Source organism: Hoplias malabaricus, chromosome 11 (genome assembly GCF_029633855.1).
Source record: "Hoplias malabaricus isolate fHopMal1 chromosome 11, fHopMal1.hap1, whole genome shotgun sequence".
Taxonomy (NCBI): Eukaryota; Metazoa; Chordata; class Actinopteri; order Characiformes; family Erythrinidae; genus Hoplias; species Hoplias malabaricus.
This window is the reverse complement of record NC_089810.1, coordinates 24,607,969-24,625,172: the sequence shown is the minus strand read 5'-3', so window position 1 is coordinate 24,625,172 and position 17,204 is coordinate 24,607,969. Positions and strand designations below refer to the sequence as shown.

Below are 17,204 nucleotides of genomic sequence, written 5' to 3'. Positions count from 1 at the left end.
TTGTGTGTTGGAGTAATAAATAAATACTGAATACGGCAGCTACTTTACAAAACATGTCATCTGCAACCCATGGAGACCTTACTGTACTGTACTGTACACACACACGCACAGTTTTCCTGTGCCATGTGGACTTCCTTTGTATTTATCCAACGTCACTGCAATAAAGGCACAGTGATGTCCTCTCTGACTAAAATTGGCCTCATCTGTTTCCTCAACAACTCCACTACCAACTGCTCACGGCACAGAGCACATTCACGACTTCATTAGGCCTAACACACATACGCGCACACACATACACGCACACACAGAATAGTAATGTTATTTTCATGCCAGTGAATAAACGTTCGGTTGCCACAAAACAAGCAAAACAAAGTCATTCACTCTGACATCATTACACATAAACACAAACGTAATCCAGGGAAATATCAATAATGCATTTTTGTGATTACTGTAGGGAATATATATTTCGCCAATTATCTAAAGCCACAGTATAAAGAGAGGTTTCAAATAATTTTTCGGAAAACAAATTTGCGAAACGTTCAGATGTATAAATGGGGATAGAGAATGGTTCCTAAACCATATCAGACTAGTTTAAGATAGGGAGGTGGGGTAAGGTAATTATTCTCAGAGTACCTCAGTGACTTTAGTTCAGTCCAAATGCACTGTGTCAGCTGTTTTTATGGACTGCTCAGTCCTGCATGAGCAAAGTCAGTAAAGCCTGTATAGATATCATGAACAGGAACTAAAACACTAGTCAATGAGGGTTTATAATGACGAAAAGCATACAATTAAACCAAAGCTTTCAAACTACTGTCAGAATGAAGCCTTTAATAATGGCCGAGTGGTATGCAGCAGCATAAGATAGAATCAGAGCATGAGGATGTGTACAGGACAGATGTGCTTAGAAATCAGGAACAATTCAGTTTAGAGTTCATTCCTAGGCCATGGGCAGACACTCTGAGAAGAGCTGAGAAGAGTCAGAAGGTATGATAGCAGGAGAGAGAGAGCGAGAGAGAGAGAGAGAGAGAGAGAGAGAGAGAGAGAGAGAGAGAGAGAGAGAGAGAGAGAGAGAGATAAAAGGTGTGTGTCAGGAATGAGTTTCTGTTGAATTTCTATTTGGTTCACTTTGAAGTCCCATATACCTTTGCCTTTATACTGCCTCTTTCTGTTTCTGTTTCTCTCTCTCTCAGCTATTTTACTTTCACTGGCTCTCATGCTGTGTTGCTGCTCTCTCTGACCTGTTTGAGCGTGACTGTGCGTGTGAGAGAGTTTGTTGTCATATGCTGATGATCGGAAGTGTTTCCTATAAAGTGGCACTCTAAAAAGCCATCACAGACACACATACACATTTGCACGCACAAATACACACACACACACTGTCCTGCCACAGGTTGTTGCCTTCTACTAAAAGGTGCACAGGCGAGTTTCAGTCCACGCAGATAAAACAAACACAGCAGGGAGAAGGAGGTAAGTCTACGGCAATGTTCAAACATGCCATTCTTACTACACACACACACACACACACACACAAACACACCCCTTGTATCTATGGTTGAAGGGGAAATTACACAGACTTCCAATCATTTTGTGGAAACGTACACTGACCTTAACCATAACTACTTTCACCCTAACCCTTGGCCATCTACACCTTAAAATGGTATGATTTACGTCATGGGGCATTATTTCCGTCCTCACAATGTAAGCGTGTGAAAGGATTTTGGTCCCCACAAGTTGAATATTTAGACCACACATGCGTACACACACACATGCGCACACAGACACACACACACACACACACAGAAAAAGCGAGAGAGAGAGCCTTGCCACATACTGTTGCCTTCTTCTCTGTCCATGGAAACACAATCACACACCGCAGAAAAAGAGCAGGTGAAGCCTGCTGTGGTATGCCCATGGTCAAACAAACACACACACACACACACACACACACACACACACACACTCATAAAAGCAAAACATTCCCATTACAGGCAACAAACAAAACTGTCCACAGCAGCCACAAGCACTGGACAGAGATCAGACACAGTGCACAGACACACAGAAGTTCAAAGGCATGCAACAACAGAACATGAATGAAACAGAAATTCAAAAGCACCAACCATGAGGTTTAAAGTGGATATCAGACGCAGTGTTTATGACAGACACTTTGGTGAATCCCATTTCTTAATTTACCCCTACCCGTTGTTTTTGAGTGTTATTTTGCTCCATGGAACGGAGTTATAATGTGCAGGGTTAAAATCTTCCCCTATGTAATTAGAAGGATTTCTCTGCAGGCCGGAGGCACCTGCAAGTGGGTGGTACCCTTCCAAATGGGAGGTACAACCTAATACTAATACTAAACTGATCCCTAACCCTAACACTAACCTTCCACTTGCTGGTATCCACCTACTTGCTGTGTATGTCACTCCCACTTGCTGATGTCCGGCCTGCAGAGATATACGCTTGTGTGGGACAACCTTTCAAACAGCGGCAATTGCTCTAAGACTGCAAGGGAAGCTCAGCTTCCCCTAAAATGTCAAAAAATAAGTGATCAAATATATACTGTTGTGTGTATGTGTCATTGAATAAATATGCACTACAACGCGCTCAACTTTTGTTCAGAATCAGCTTCTTATCACTGGTAAAGACTCGGCTTTCCTCTCAATCATTCCCGTAGCTTCAGTGTTTTAAACGGTTCAATAGCGAAGCAGCGAAGCGCAGCGAAACGAGACGAGTCATTGGATAAATGCTGGGCTTTGTCCCGCCCATCGGACGCTCAGCGTCTCTGGGGGCCTATGGGGCAGTGGGCTGGCCTCGGCTGGCCCGGACGCTCAGCTTCTGCATGATGATTGGATGATTTGTCTGAGGCTGAATCCCTTTTTGATTGACAGCAAAATGAGCGAATCAGCGATCCTTTGGTGTAGAGATCCGTGGGAGCACAGGCGGACACACTTCACATGGGCCAAGCCCTTTAAGCAGCCTAGCTCTGCAGGCCATTGAGAGGACACTAGTCAAGTCCCTGGAAAAGACGCCTTGTTGGTACGACAGGGTCAAAGATCATTTTCTTAAAAAGGAACAGAGGTTACAATTTACGTATAAATAAACGGACACATATGATGTAGGCAGAAATTGAGCTTCCCCTACTTGAAAGACCAGCATCCGCCACTGCTTTCAAGAGCATGATACGTCACCAGAACACAAAAAAAAGCCACGTTTCAGTATTGCTCAGCTGTCGGTCTGAGGATATATCAGAGTTTCTGGTTTTTTTTTTTTAACTGTAGTTAGGCATCATACACCTTCAAGTGTTCCACAACTGCACATTATCACCTACTCCTAGCACAGCTGCTTATTCTTCAAATTTTGTTCTGAACTTCTAGTTCCACCTTACATGTTGCAACAGGTGCAAATGTAATAGCTTGGCCCCTTAAGATGGAACTGGAAATTTCAAGACAAAAGCAAACTACTAGTGAGGTTTTATCCTTATGTAACGCGGTAAAGGGTCATAATAAATTGAAACTACAGTAAACAAAGACAATACACTGCTGACTGCTGACGTTTGTGGTTTTATTTGCTAGCTTGTGTCACCATTTTGATGGTGATTTAGAAGGCGTTCATAGCCTTTTGTTTAAAGTGTGGGATGCCACTGAAAAATTTCACTGATATAGCCCTCTTTCTCAACAAGAATTGAGACTCCCCTACCCATAGGCAAAAGGAAGGAGTAGGGCTAAGTGGTAGGACTAAGTAGGGAAATGGGATAGTAGTTCTCAAAACAGGGATAGCAGTTCTCTTCTTAATAGCTATTGGAGAATACTTATGTGCATAGAGCATGAAACGAATTTACAGACAGTAGCTTACATTTTACTGCATAATGTATTGGCTCCATTAAATTTCAATGGTCAGTTTCTGACCTCGGGTCAGCCAGTGTCTAGATTTCTAGATATATTTGGTGCACCAGTACAGCTGACACTGATATGGTAATGTGTGATCAGACGTATTTTTTTAATTTTTACACACATCAGTGCCACTGCTGATCTCTGCTCTGGTATTCCCACTGTTCCCTCTGTGAATTTCTAGCAGTGTGTTTTCAGGGAATCTCAGGGTTAGAGTGGGGTGGGGGACTTAAATCTGGCTTAAAGCGAGGGAAGGATTGGACGAAGGATTAATGCGTAGCTTCCAGGATTGGATTCCCTCTCAGTTGCTGACAGATTGATGAGTTTTGGTGTAACGTATGGAGGGAAAGAGTGAGGGTTAGGCTTCCTATAGCACAGATGGGCTTTGCGGGGAGGAAAAAAAAAAAAAAAAGATTAAATAAGGAAATAAATATATAAATAAATAAATAAGGTTTGCATGCACGAGACTGCAAATGCACACACGTTGAAAATCATGTTCTCTGCTTTACGGATTCAAGCAGGGAGTTTCACAGCGTGAGGCTGAAGACAGCAATTCAGCTACACTGCTTCTGGAATTCCACTTATTATTATAATCATTTACATTGAAGTAGGAGCTCTTTTGAAAATAAAGTGATTTGTAAAAGTGAACATAAATAAGCTTGGTGTGCTGTATTTCATTATGAAGCATGCTACATGTGCACACACACACACACACACATACACACACACACACACACACACACACACACAGTGTTTCAGAATTCTGTTTACAGTGCATTTTTAAAAAAATACATTATATTCTTACACTGACTGAAGTATCAAAATACAAACACACACACACATATTGGTTCGTGCCATACTTGTGAAGACCTTCACTGAAATAATGATGACTGTGGCTAAATATCACTACAGCTGGGTCCTAGGGCTGATCACTTAATTACATAGTAATCAACATTAAGAACTAAATGATGTAATTGTTCCTATATCGATATATACCATATTCTTTTTTAATTCGGTCGAGACTTTTTCATTAATCCTGCTACTTCCCCATTGTGTGTTAAGGTGCTGTCCTTAAAACCACACTACAGTAATCACATGATTCTGCCCCATCCAATCTGCCACATGGAAATAACATGGAGGAGAATCTAAACACAGGCCAACCGAGCAAATCCAGCAGTTTACCTAAGTAAAAACTTTGTCGCTGGGACATGTTTTGACTTTAGTGAAGAGGAAGCTGAACATAAAAAAGGAAGTGAAATGTGAACACTAATTTAAAAACAAACAAACAAACAAACATACAGCTTCATCAACCAAAATTAATACCACAAGTCTGTTTCCACACTTGAAGCACATATACACATATACAACATATACAAATACTCCTAGCAATAATAGAAAAAAATACTCAGATGCAATACTTGAGCAAATTTAAAGTCTTGTCTATGAACTATGAGGGGAAAAAAACTAAAAGAAAATAATCTGAAAAACTGGTCTAAGCAATGCTTAGAGAACCTCACTGTTTCAATATGAAGAATGGCACAGTGTCAGTTTCTGAACAGATGAGTTCTAATCTAGACATTCTCAATGCCAACAAGACTAACTACTCATTATCACCACACATCAGCAGCAAACGCACACACATCAGCAGCAAACGCACACACACACACACACACACACACACACACACACACACACACACACACACAAACAGCTACAAACTGAGGTGGTTTGAAGTGCTGTGAGTTGCTGGTTTGTAATCAACTTTGTCCTCTTCCCCACTTTCAGTGGGATTTCAGAAACAATCTCCTGTGGCCAAGCGCAAATGAGTGTCGAAATTATGAAGACGAATAAATCATCCTGCACAAAGCAGCATGGAGAATAGACACTGGGGAAAAGTCCTACCCATAAGTGTGTGTGTGTGTGTGTGTGTGTGTCTGAGGTACATTTATGTATTCTGAACATACTCGATTTCCTGCTGTGCTATTGCTGATTTTTGCATGCTGTCCTTGATAACAGCTGTGAGTTGTTTGTGGAGGTGTGTGTGTGTGTGTGTGTGTTTTTTATACATGCACTTTTTCACTTTGTTACATTATATTTGAATACCTATATGACATTTAAATCACATGTACATCACATGTCCAAAAGTATGTAGACAGCTCTTGAAGTGAGTGGGTTTTGTTGTGGTGGTTTGATTACTTAAAACAATCTAAATGTAGTTGGTGACATAGCAACCGGAACAGTTGTCATTTACTTATGGTGTATTCACTGAACATAGTTCCATGCAGAAGTTCAGACAGACCTGATTCTTGATGCTCAGTTTAGCTTTCAATAATATTATATACGTTATATTTCAAAGACAATATATAGATCACAAAAAATGACTATCTTTGAAAATCTCTTAAATCTCTTAAAAATACCACAGTGTAAATTTACAAGCTGCCATTGTGAGTCAGATTAAAACAAATGTAATCTCTGTAACATGGAGATTATACAAATGGCTAATTTGTGTTGAATGTCTATATCTCATCATGACTGGCAAGTCTCTCTGGCCAATCAGCGCTATGCTAATTTTACTTGTCATGCTTAGACCCTAATTGGCTTGCTACGAGTCAAGAATGAGCAAGGACCAAAAAAGTATCTGGTTCCCGGTACCAGGTAACTAATTTGCCTAATGGGAATGCAACAACTGAGTACAGCTTAGCTGAGTTGCGTAGGTACCATGCAGTGGAAAAGCACCACAAGGTCACCATGACAATGCCATTTGTAAGCTAGAAGGGTATAAAGAGAACAGATTAAATAAAATGAATACATGTACCAAAAAAGGTGTTTCTTATAAAGTGAGGGCAGCATATTTGTATCCTTGCCTTTTTCGTTGCTATTCAGACACTCACACACAGACACACAGCCATTGATTCTACATGCATACACAATCAAGAGGGCAACAAATGTCATTTTATTCTCATGGCAACAAACAGAGAAATAGAGCACATCTGCGTCTGAGTGTGTGGTGTGTGATTATCAGTGTGTGAAGTACACATATTGCCATTTTCTGAGCACCTGGTTCCCATGGAAACACACAGATTAAGGAGAAATCACCAGCAATAATTGTGTGTGTGTGTGTGTGTGTGTGTGTGTGTACACCTTAATATGAATAGATTAAAGTCACTTTTGAAGAAGCAGTCTGAGCTTCTTATAGAGGTGGCTGAAATTCTGTGCAAAATTCAGACCACACATCATTTACTTCTATTATCTTAGACATACTGTTTTAGATATAATGCACTTGCAGAAGGAAGTGAAAATGTACAGGACAATAAGTGAGAGTTTCAAAAAAGGAGTCCCTCTTAGAGAGAGACCCCTCCTCTCACATCAGATCTGAATGTGTCCCCAGCTGAGTGTGTCCTCCAGTGTGAGAAGAACAGCTTAATGCCATGGGTCTGAAAAGGTGTAGATTTTAAACTGAATTAAGAAACCAAATAAAGAAGCTCAGCAATGGACTGGCTGCCCAGGAACCCAGACCTTAAAAGTGATGCTCATGATTTTAATCAAGCACTGGAAACAGATCTGATGTGTCTGTGTCAGTTTATGTCTGTAAAACTGAACAGAATCCAACTATTGATAAAGGTAAATTGTGGATAAAATGCCAAATACGATATTGTATTTTAAGAAGCTTCTGTGTCATTTTCTCATAAATTTGGTTTGTGTGTTTTGTTGTGGAAAACGACCTTATATTCACAGCATGAAAATGGCTGTTTTGTCCGGAAAAAAAGTAAATGAAAGGTACTCTGACTTTGCCACAATCCTGCTGATACAGACAAACATACATATTATCCTGCCTGAATAAGCTCTGTATTAATAATGACATTTCTGACATTTGATGTGGCACAGCTGAGGTTTACAGCTTATCTCCCCTCAATCTAAGAGAGAGAGAGTATCACAGGGAATAGCCTTTCAGTTTATGGCCTTTTCAGTTGTGTGTGTGTTTGTGCATCTGTGTACATGTGTGTGTGTAGCAGTGGGAATACCCTTTAGATGTCCCACTTTTAGACCCAGATTGGAATTAAATATCAATACTGAACTCAGACCTACGCTGATGATGAACTAAATGCCACACAAACACAGAATCTAATGATAAAAGGAGTAATATTAAAAGCTCATTATACATTTCTCATTAAATTTTTTTATTGACCTAATAGGCCACTGCCAATCTGGGCTAAAACAGGATATTTGCTGCTCAAATATTTGGTCACGTAAGTAAGAGCATGCTCAAAACTCACCTGGCCTCATTAAAAATGCAGATAAAATGCAAAACTCATCTGATATTTGCGCAAACTGAAATATTAGCTATTTATAATTTTCCCTCTGACCCTGTTTGCAGTGTATTTTTTACGAACCTGATATCAGGAGATCTTACATTAAAGCAGTGGAAACGAGCCAGAGGGCAGAATGAAAGCTGAGCTGGAAAATCGTGCATTAAACAGGCCTTTCTTCTGCATTTCAATGAAACACCTTCCCTCTCACTTCATTAGGAGGGAACTGGGAAAACTAAGGCTTTATTTTGGCTTTAAAAGGCTGGATTTGGCTGCTCCGGAGTGCTGAAGTTAGTACTGCAGAGGGATCATGGAGTCAGAATCCCTGAACCCTGCAGTGTTTTTAAAATCTGCTGTAGAAAAGGCAACAGTTTCAACATTTGAACTATAATTTCAAACTCAACACACAAGCCAGGGACCTAAGCAAAATGTCTGAAGCTTACCAAAGCATTTCAAAGATTCTACAGATTCACCTTTTAATAATGTAGCACTCCAGAAATGAAAAAGGGCTTGTGTCTCCAAAACACACATCATACTTAAAGATTTATCACTTCATTTGATCTAGTATAATTTAGGACTCCAATGTATTTGATATATCACCAGTCCATGAGTTAACTGATCAATATCTAGAAACATTTGCCAGAATAAAACAAACTATAAAATAATCTTTGTTATTAGATTGCTTGCGTGCACACACACATACACAAAGTCTAACAAAATAACTCACCCTCCATGGCGTATTTCATGTCCATGGCGAACAAGTTCCACATGATTTCAGCACTGATTCTGCCCATGTTTAGTTCCTGAGGGAACCTGCAATTCAAGTACAGACAGTATTAAAAAACATGTACTCACCCCCTGACACACAAACAACAAGTGTTTGAGGTGCATGGTTCTATAAAATATTATATTTTTTGTGTTAAGCTTAGGGAAAAAAAACTGATTAAGATGTAGTGGCATGAAAATGTTTGTTCTCTGTTATCTTAATTACAGTATATGTAGAAAATCAAAAAGACTAATCTCAACATACAGCTACATTTGTTTGTCTGCATTTATCATTTATATAAAACATTTACTTCCAACTCTGGGTATTAATAAGTATGAATACATTATGGAAAATTTGGTTTTTAATATAAGAAAATGGAAATATGGGATAAGTTAAAGCTCGAAAGGCTGAAATGCAGAATGCAATTCATATTACTTCTAGCCACTCAGATGTATGATGTATTGTAGTCCATGCTGAGAGAAACATATTATTAAAGCCCAATACAATTTATTTTCTGTTTCACTGACCGACATTCTTATATCCTACACATTTTCAGCCAGAAATCTCTTTCCCTCTCTCTGTAATCTGTCCTCATTCCATCACCACCACGTCCTCCTCCTCTGCTATGTGAGAACAAGCAGCCATGTTAAATCTATATTGAATTGAAATGTTTATGTGTATATGGATTTCCAGTCCTGGTTAGTGTTTAATTATCTCGGGTCTTTCTCCTCTCTCTCTGTTTCTTGCCCCCCCTTTCCCACACACACACAAACAACAGGTGGAGAAAAATAAATAAAGTACAATTTATAAGAAAAAATGTATAATTTTCTCACTCTGTGACACTAGTCCCTTGCTCATTGTTTTCTACAGAAACTCCACGTGCTACATCACACCGCCCTGTTTCCATAGCAACGAATTCACTGCTTCACCGTATGTTACAGTGTGGAGAAATGAGCAGCAACCGTGACCTCCCTCCTGCTCTCTCTCTCTCTTTCTCTGTTTGGCTCTCACACTTACTCTCCCTCTCTCTGTATTTCCTTTTGCTCTCTCACTCTCCTCTTTTTAGCCCTCTCTCATTCCAACTCTCCTTTTCCCTCTCCTACAGCGAGAATGCTTTTTCACTCTCATCTCGTCTCTGTTTTATTCTCTTTCCCTTTTTCACCTTCTTTCATTCCTTCTCCCCCCACTGTTTTATTTTTTTTACATGCTCTCTCTCTCTATCTTTTGCCTCTTTCTCTCAGTCCCCCGCTCTCTCCTGCAGTGAGAGAGCTCTCTGAACCCAATTAGGCTGAACCCGATTGAATTCAGCGTCCAATCTGAAGCTCAACCTCATTCCATTTACCCCTCAGAAGCCTGAAGAACAGATTAGGCAGTGGATGAATGCAAAATCATCACTCTATTCCATCATTTCATCTGTATTAAAAGCTGCAGATGCTGTAGAATATTCCACTTCCATATATAAAGACATATGTGGTTTTACAGTCTGATGTGTAGTTATAAACCTGTATTTCACAGTGGGCCATGCAAAGAAATCCAACGAAAAACTAAACAAAACTATATAGGCACACTACTATTAGATGTTTAAAGTCATTGGTTAAATCCATTTTTTAAATAATATTTAAAAGCAATTTATATACTAAATTGAATATGATGCCAATATTCTACAACAGAAATCCTTTTAAATATTGTTAAGTATAAATGTGTCCAGAATGATGAATAAATGTTAGTCTGGATGTATACTGAACAATGCCATTTTATAATTTTATGCTAAAATTAGGCTGTTATATTATATAAATTACTGTTACAGAATGCATGAGAAACTCTACAGTTTAAGTGGTTCATGGGTTAAATGGACTCCAGTATAGCCTCATTAACTCTGGACACTCTATTTAAAAGAACACTAGGTAACTCTGTATATTTGTTCCTGGGTTATATAGGCAAATGAAGTTATTTGCAGGGTGTAATTCACTTTTACAGTGCCATCCAGAAATCAAGGTAGAGAGGGGGGTAGGGCGGAAAGGTATCCTAACCTCTAACCAAAGTTACATAGTGTTTCTGTAGTTCTAAGCCCAGAGTAGCAAACACAGAGGCTCTATTATCTTTATTACAGGCCATTAAAGCATCACAATGAGTTTGAAGATTTAAGGTAAAAATATTATTACGTAGTGTTACTTTAAATCCACATATTACATCCACTCTTAAATACATACTGGTTGAGGATGGGTGTGTACGCAGTCCGGTCCTCGTCGATGACAGACACCATGAGTGTGATGAGTTTGGGCCAGAAATCAAGATTCTTTATAGAGGGACCTTGCTCTTCACGAGGCAAATCCTGCTTCTTAGACTAGAGAGAGAAAAAAAGAAAGAGAGAGAGAAAGAGAGAGAGAGAGAGAGAGAGAGCAAGAGAGAGAGAGAGAGAGAGAGTTAAGTCACAACATCCCTTTCTATTCGTCCTGTCCCCCTGTTCTTCCACAGGGAGATTGAATAATTCAGTTGGAGTAAAAGATTATAGGCTGCACTTTTAGAGGATCTGAGTTTCGTGATTGTCCTTTTTACCCAGAAGCCCTGTCTCTTAGGTTAGAAGTGGTCCTGAGGTACTGAGCATTCTGCTTTAGTTTCAGGTGCACATCATGTGCATTCAGACCATACGACACTGATGTAAAATCGTGCTCACACACCTTCATGAATATTAACCCGATCCAGGGTCACGCAAAATATTGGAGAAGTGCACAGAGAAGTAAAGACACATTGTCAGCTTATTTCATATTCTGCTCATTTTACTAAAGCTTGAGCACTTGAGCATTTTGCATTGGCTGGCTGTATGTCATTTCCATAACCTTTCAACAAGCTCTATATTTATAAAGTCAGTTTCCATAATGAGGGCACCTTAAAGTTGCTAGATTCCCTCATCACAAAGGGTGATGTACACTCTCAGAAAAACTGTCACTGTGGTGATACTCAGTACCTGTAGTTAGGAAACATAATTGTACCATATCCTATAATAAATATAGATTTTAAAGTTTTAACTCCAGCACATTTTGTTTGATTTATTTTACACAGTTCTATGAAACTATGAAAGTTTACAAATATTCAGCTCTCCCTCTGGAGAAGAGAATGTAAATGTACCTGTAGGGAACATGACTGGATCACTGCTGTACATTTAAAGGTACATTTATATTATACTATACATACATTTAGTGACAATAATGCACTCCTACCGTACTTTTTTTTTTACTGAGAGTGTACAGGACTGTGGAAAACCCAACCTTCAGCAAAAGACGTTCTATTTTCAGGAGAAACAGGACAATAAAAAAGCATAGAGATCAGATTAATCTAAACATAGCACAAAAAGTAAGGAAATTTGTGTCTGGTAGACTATATGTGAGATGAGCTGAAGAGCTGATTATGTAGGCTGCACACACGAAAAATTTGCCAAATCCTCTCTGCCAATGCCAAACAGCTTATTTTGTGTGATGGTGTGGGGCGGCATCTCCCTCGCTGGAAAAACGAGTCTTGTCATCATTGGAGGCAATCTCAATGCAGAGAGATATCGAGTGGCAATCCCATATCTCCACAGTCTGGGACCGAATTTTATCCTCCAAGATGACAACACTCGCCCCCACAGAGCGGGGTTTATCAGAGACTACCTCCAGAATTTGGGAGTGGAGGGGATGGAATGGTTTGCCAGCTCCTGACCTCAACCCCATTGAACACTTGTGGGATCAGCTTGGGCGGGCTGTTTGTGTCAGAGTGACCAACACAACCATGTTGGCTGACTTGCTGGTTGAAGAATGGGAGCACAGCAGTGTGCATGAGGAGGAGGTGCCAGGCTGTTGTGGCTGTGTATGGTTCTTCCACACGCTACTGAGGCTCCTGTTTATTTGATCAATTTTCTGAAATTAGTCTTTAAAGTACTTGGATTATAATGTATTGCCCACATGTTTATATCAAAATGTTCAGAACAATCTCAGCTCTCTCTTTAAGAGAGGCCCATGTGACCTAGAGCATTTTATGAAGAGATAATCTGTCTCTAACCCTGAAAAACTTACATCTGATTTTAGAAAATCTTTATATTTCTTGTGAAAACATCCCCTTACTCATCCACCAGTTAGACACGGCGAAAGGCAGAGGAGGCATGTCTCAAGCTTATATATAGGCTCATAACTCGGGATGTACAGTATCGCCTACAGTCGCAATAATATGCAATCAAAAGAGCAGTTTCTGCACATTCACAGAGTGCTTGAACTGTATTTCTGCTCTGTGCTATCGCTAAGATATTAATAAAAACATTGTGAATGGTCGTTGACACGGCAGCCAGTTCTTCAACCCCAGAGGGTTACATGAATAAGTTGTTAAATTGTCAATATGTTTTGTTTCTTCAAACTTCAATCATCCAGTCCACCAAACAAGTCAATGGTAGAATAAGTTGTTTGGCTTAGGCAGAGAGGATTTGGCAAATTTCTCATGGGCACAGCCCACATACTCAGCTCTAATGCTCATCCCACATGTGACACCATTTAAAAGGGAAATGAACAGGCTTTCCTTTCAGGTATAAGATTTATTGCCAAGAAGCATTGTTACAACAAAGAAATAATCTACTAAACATACATTTTCTTATTTTTTGTGATATGTTTAATAAATTAGGCCTGCACGATATATACATTTAGCCTCATGAGAGACTGACGGCTAAGATCACACATGCTTCATCATTTAAATAGCTGTATATAGCTTCCAGAGGCAGATTATATCTACCCAGTGACATTTATTTTACTCCAAACCTGCGTACAGTGTTTGTTGCTAGTTGTTGCGAGTGGCACACAGTTATACTGCCGTTTTGCTTTAATGAGATTTAATACTTAAAGAGGATTTAACTGTAAAATAAAATGTTAAATGACCCAATATGTCACTCAAGTTAATTCCCGAATGTGATCTTGAAGCTTTCTCAATGTAGTGTTTTGTTTTAACCATAAGGTTTTACACTCACAGTCCATTCTCTATAAAATCATAAAGTGTAGTCCATCTCTTGCTGTGCATACTTTGTTTGCTCCACTCTGTTAGACACACCTGCCTCGTTGGCCCACCATGTAGATATATAGGCAGAGACAGTAGCTCATCTGCTGCTGCACAGTTTGTGTAGGTCATCCTCTAGTCCTTCATCAGTGAACAGAGGACAGTGCCTAGAGGACACCGTTGGCTAGATATGTTTGGTTGGTGAAATATTCTCTGTCCAACAGTGACACTGAGAGGTTTAAAATCTCAAACAGCCCTGTTGTGTCTGATCCACTCGTATCAGTGCAACACACACTAACTCACCACCACTAGTCAGTATCACTGCAGCGCTGAGAAGGATCCACCAACCTGCCATGGATGCCCTGTGGGGGTCCTGACTGTTGAAGAACACGTTGAAAATGGCAAACAATGAACACAGAGCCACAGAATCCAGCCTGCAATTGTAGAACTACAAAGTACTCCTGTGGACAGTGGAGCTGAGAGATTGAACAGTGAATGTAGAAACAAGTTTGCCATAATGTTAGGGTTGATGGTCGGTGTGTGTGTGTTATTTTCTCATCCTGGCAGGATTTGGTCCCCACAATAAGTTAAATTCCTGTGCATGTGCACTTGAACACAGAAAATGACTCAAATCAGAACCACTCCTAGCGCTCCCTCTCTGAAAAACCTCATTAAGAGCTTCATCAATAATGCAATGGTTAAGTTTGTACTGGTTTCTTCCCTCCAGTCTTGCTACAACTCCTCATCAGGTTCAATTAAGTCTCTGCAGACGTCACCACAGCAACATATGCAGACAAGCCTCTGGCCGGGGGTAAGAGCCTAAAATCTGGTGTTGAGGAAGCTTTAAATGGAGTGTCACTATTATAACAACTCTTTCAGTACAGGTTTATTAAGGGGAGGACAATTTTGTTTTCCTTGAAGGGGTGTTATTATTCTGTACCTACTATAAAGTATTCAGTAGCTTCTATGAAATAAAAATGACTAGAAAATTAACTTTTAGTGTCTGTTCTATAGAACTAACTTGAAGCCTAAGTCTGGAGTAATTGCATTTCAGTGTTAGGGCTATGATTTACGTCAGAAAACAAGATCCATGCATAATACACACTAGACATGAAACAGTTCCTGGTTTCACAGTATACCACTGTAAATTACCTGTAAAGTATAAACGTAAATTATCTTGAATACTGCTGTGTGAAAAACTCACATGAGTTATAGCGTCAACCAAATTTGGGTTTGTTTTGTGTCAGGTGGAACAGTGTAATGCCCATTTCACTCCCTAAGGACCCTCGATACCAGTGGAGGTGAAATCAGGATTGGGAGGTGAGATTGAGCACCACACAGAGAAGAATGTAGAATGAAGAATGAGGATTAAGTTAATGGGCTACTGATGCTCTTTTTCTTGTAAATACATATGTGGCTGCAAAATGTATTGGTTTAGTCATTTTGGTTCTTTCTTAATGACAAACAAGACATCTCATGCCAGGGAGAGTGCAAGAGATTGCATTGTAACGAGAAATGAAAACTTGCCATTCGTTCCACCTTAAATGGTGCAATGCTCCGTTCCGCCTTATATGGTGCTATGTGGACTAGCCTCCACAGCTATGGTGATCGTGCCTTCTCTATATCTGCTCCGCATCTCTGAAACTCTCGTCCCCCTCTGGTTTAACATTCTCCAACTCTCTCTATATTCAAATCAAACCTCAAAAAATATCTTTTCTCTCTTGCTTATAATACTCATCTAATTTAACCTAGTCATGCTTGTTCTGTACTGTTTGTTAATGTATGACTATTGTAAGCGTCTTTGAGTTTTTGAAAAGCACTATATAAATATAACGTATTATTATTATTATTATTATTATTATAAAATTACATTCAAATGCTTTATTGCCCTATTTCAAATTGTGATGTTCTTTTCACCATAAACAGATCAGTGATATTCTGAACCCAATATTAACATTAAATTCCACATTAAAAGTTTTAACTTTACATTCAAAAGCATTTTCTTTTGTGCACTAAAGGTTATTTGAAAAAAACATTTAAATTAGTACATTGTGCTGCTAATATTATTAATGTTCAACATAAAACTTAAAACAGCTGAAACTATTTTAAATTGTGTACCAGCACTTTTTGGACTTTCCAGAAACAAAAACACTCTGGTAATACTGATAAAAGTGAAAATCTTACTATAATATTGATATATTGCCATTATAATATTGAAACTAAATTTGTTTATCCCCTCTGGGATTACTTGAATTTCCCTCTGGGATTAATAAAGTGATCTATCTATTTATCCATCTATCTATTTCAAATCTTTCACAGGCTTTTAGACTGACAGAAAGTGAACACAGGAGGATGCAGGTTTGAAAGCTTTGTAAGAAACAAAGAATCTACATTAGATAGTTTACTGTCCAAAATATCTGGCTCTAATTCTTGTGCTGAGTAAAAACTGGAACTAATCTTTTAAGAGATCTCAGAAATATTCATTTTATTCTGAGTATCCTGTATTCAGCCACATTCTCGAGGGTCCAGACCGAGTTAGTATTCTGCCTCACCTCTGCTCATGAGATAATGGCAGGTTATCACACACTTGGACAGGAGGAACCAGCATCCTCACATACAGTAAGACAAGCACCCTCCTGACCCCATGAAAACACACACCTGCCCCTTAGACCTCACACATGATTGGATGGGTGTTTGGGCTCCGAGCCAATTTGTTTCTGGCAGCAGTCAGGGCTCGGATTCAACCCGACAAATCCAATCTCAGCTCCAATTCTACTCACGCTCAAGATAGAAGCATGTCCTACAAACAGTTCCAGAACCTTCATTGAAAACCTGGAGATAGACTTCTGAAAGTAAAATAATAAATGTGACTTTTTTCCTAACCCCAGACCTAGAGCTCATTTCAGAATATACTATTTTTTATTTTTGTTACTTTTATTATTTTTTTATTTGCTTGATTTGAGTTGCATGAAGTGGTGTCTTTCAACCTTTTTACTCCCTGTTTAAATTACTGCAGAAACTCATTAGTAACTCGAGTTTTGTAGCAGCTTCTGTCTATTTACTTTCAGTTAGCTGCCTCCCAAATTTGGAGACAGAATCACTATTAGTAATCCCAATCAGCAAAAATAAGTAAAAATTACACACCTATGGAGCAGGAATAGAAGAATATACTCATCTCGGTTTGTGCTTTTCAACATTTGAAGTTCTTTCAGTTGTCTAAAAAAAACTCTGGAT

The 17,204-nt window shown here is 39.2% G+C and overlaps 1 protein-coding gene across 4 annotated transcripts in view; it reads right to left on the bottom strand.

Moving 5' to 3' along the window:
- LOC136709365 (protein unc-13 homolog C-like) overlaps positions 1 to 17,204 on the bottom strand; it is a 245,897-nt gene that overhangs the window by 114,637 nt on the left and 114,056 nt on the right. For all 4 annotated transcript variants that reach the window (XM_066684518.1, XM_066684520.1, XM_066684519.1 and 1 more), the window contains 2 exons: positions 11,171 to 11,304; positions 8,922 to 9,007 (listed from right to left, as the gene is read on the bottom strand). In XM_066684518.1, the coding sequence (XP_066540615.1) occupies positions 8,922 to 9,007; positions 11,171 to 11,304 (220 nt within the window). The remainder of the gene's footprint in view (positions 1 to 8,921; positions 9,008 to 11,170; positions 11,305 to 17,204) is intronic.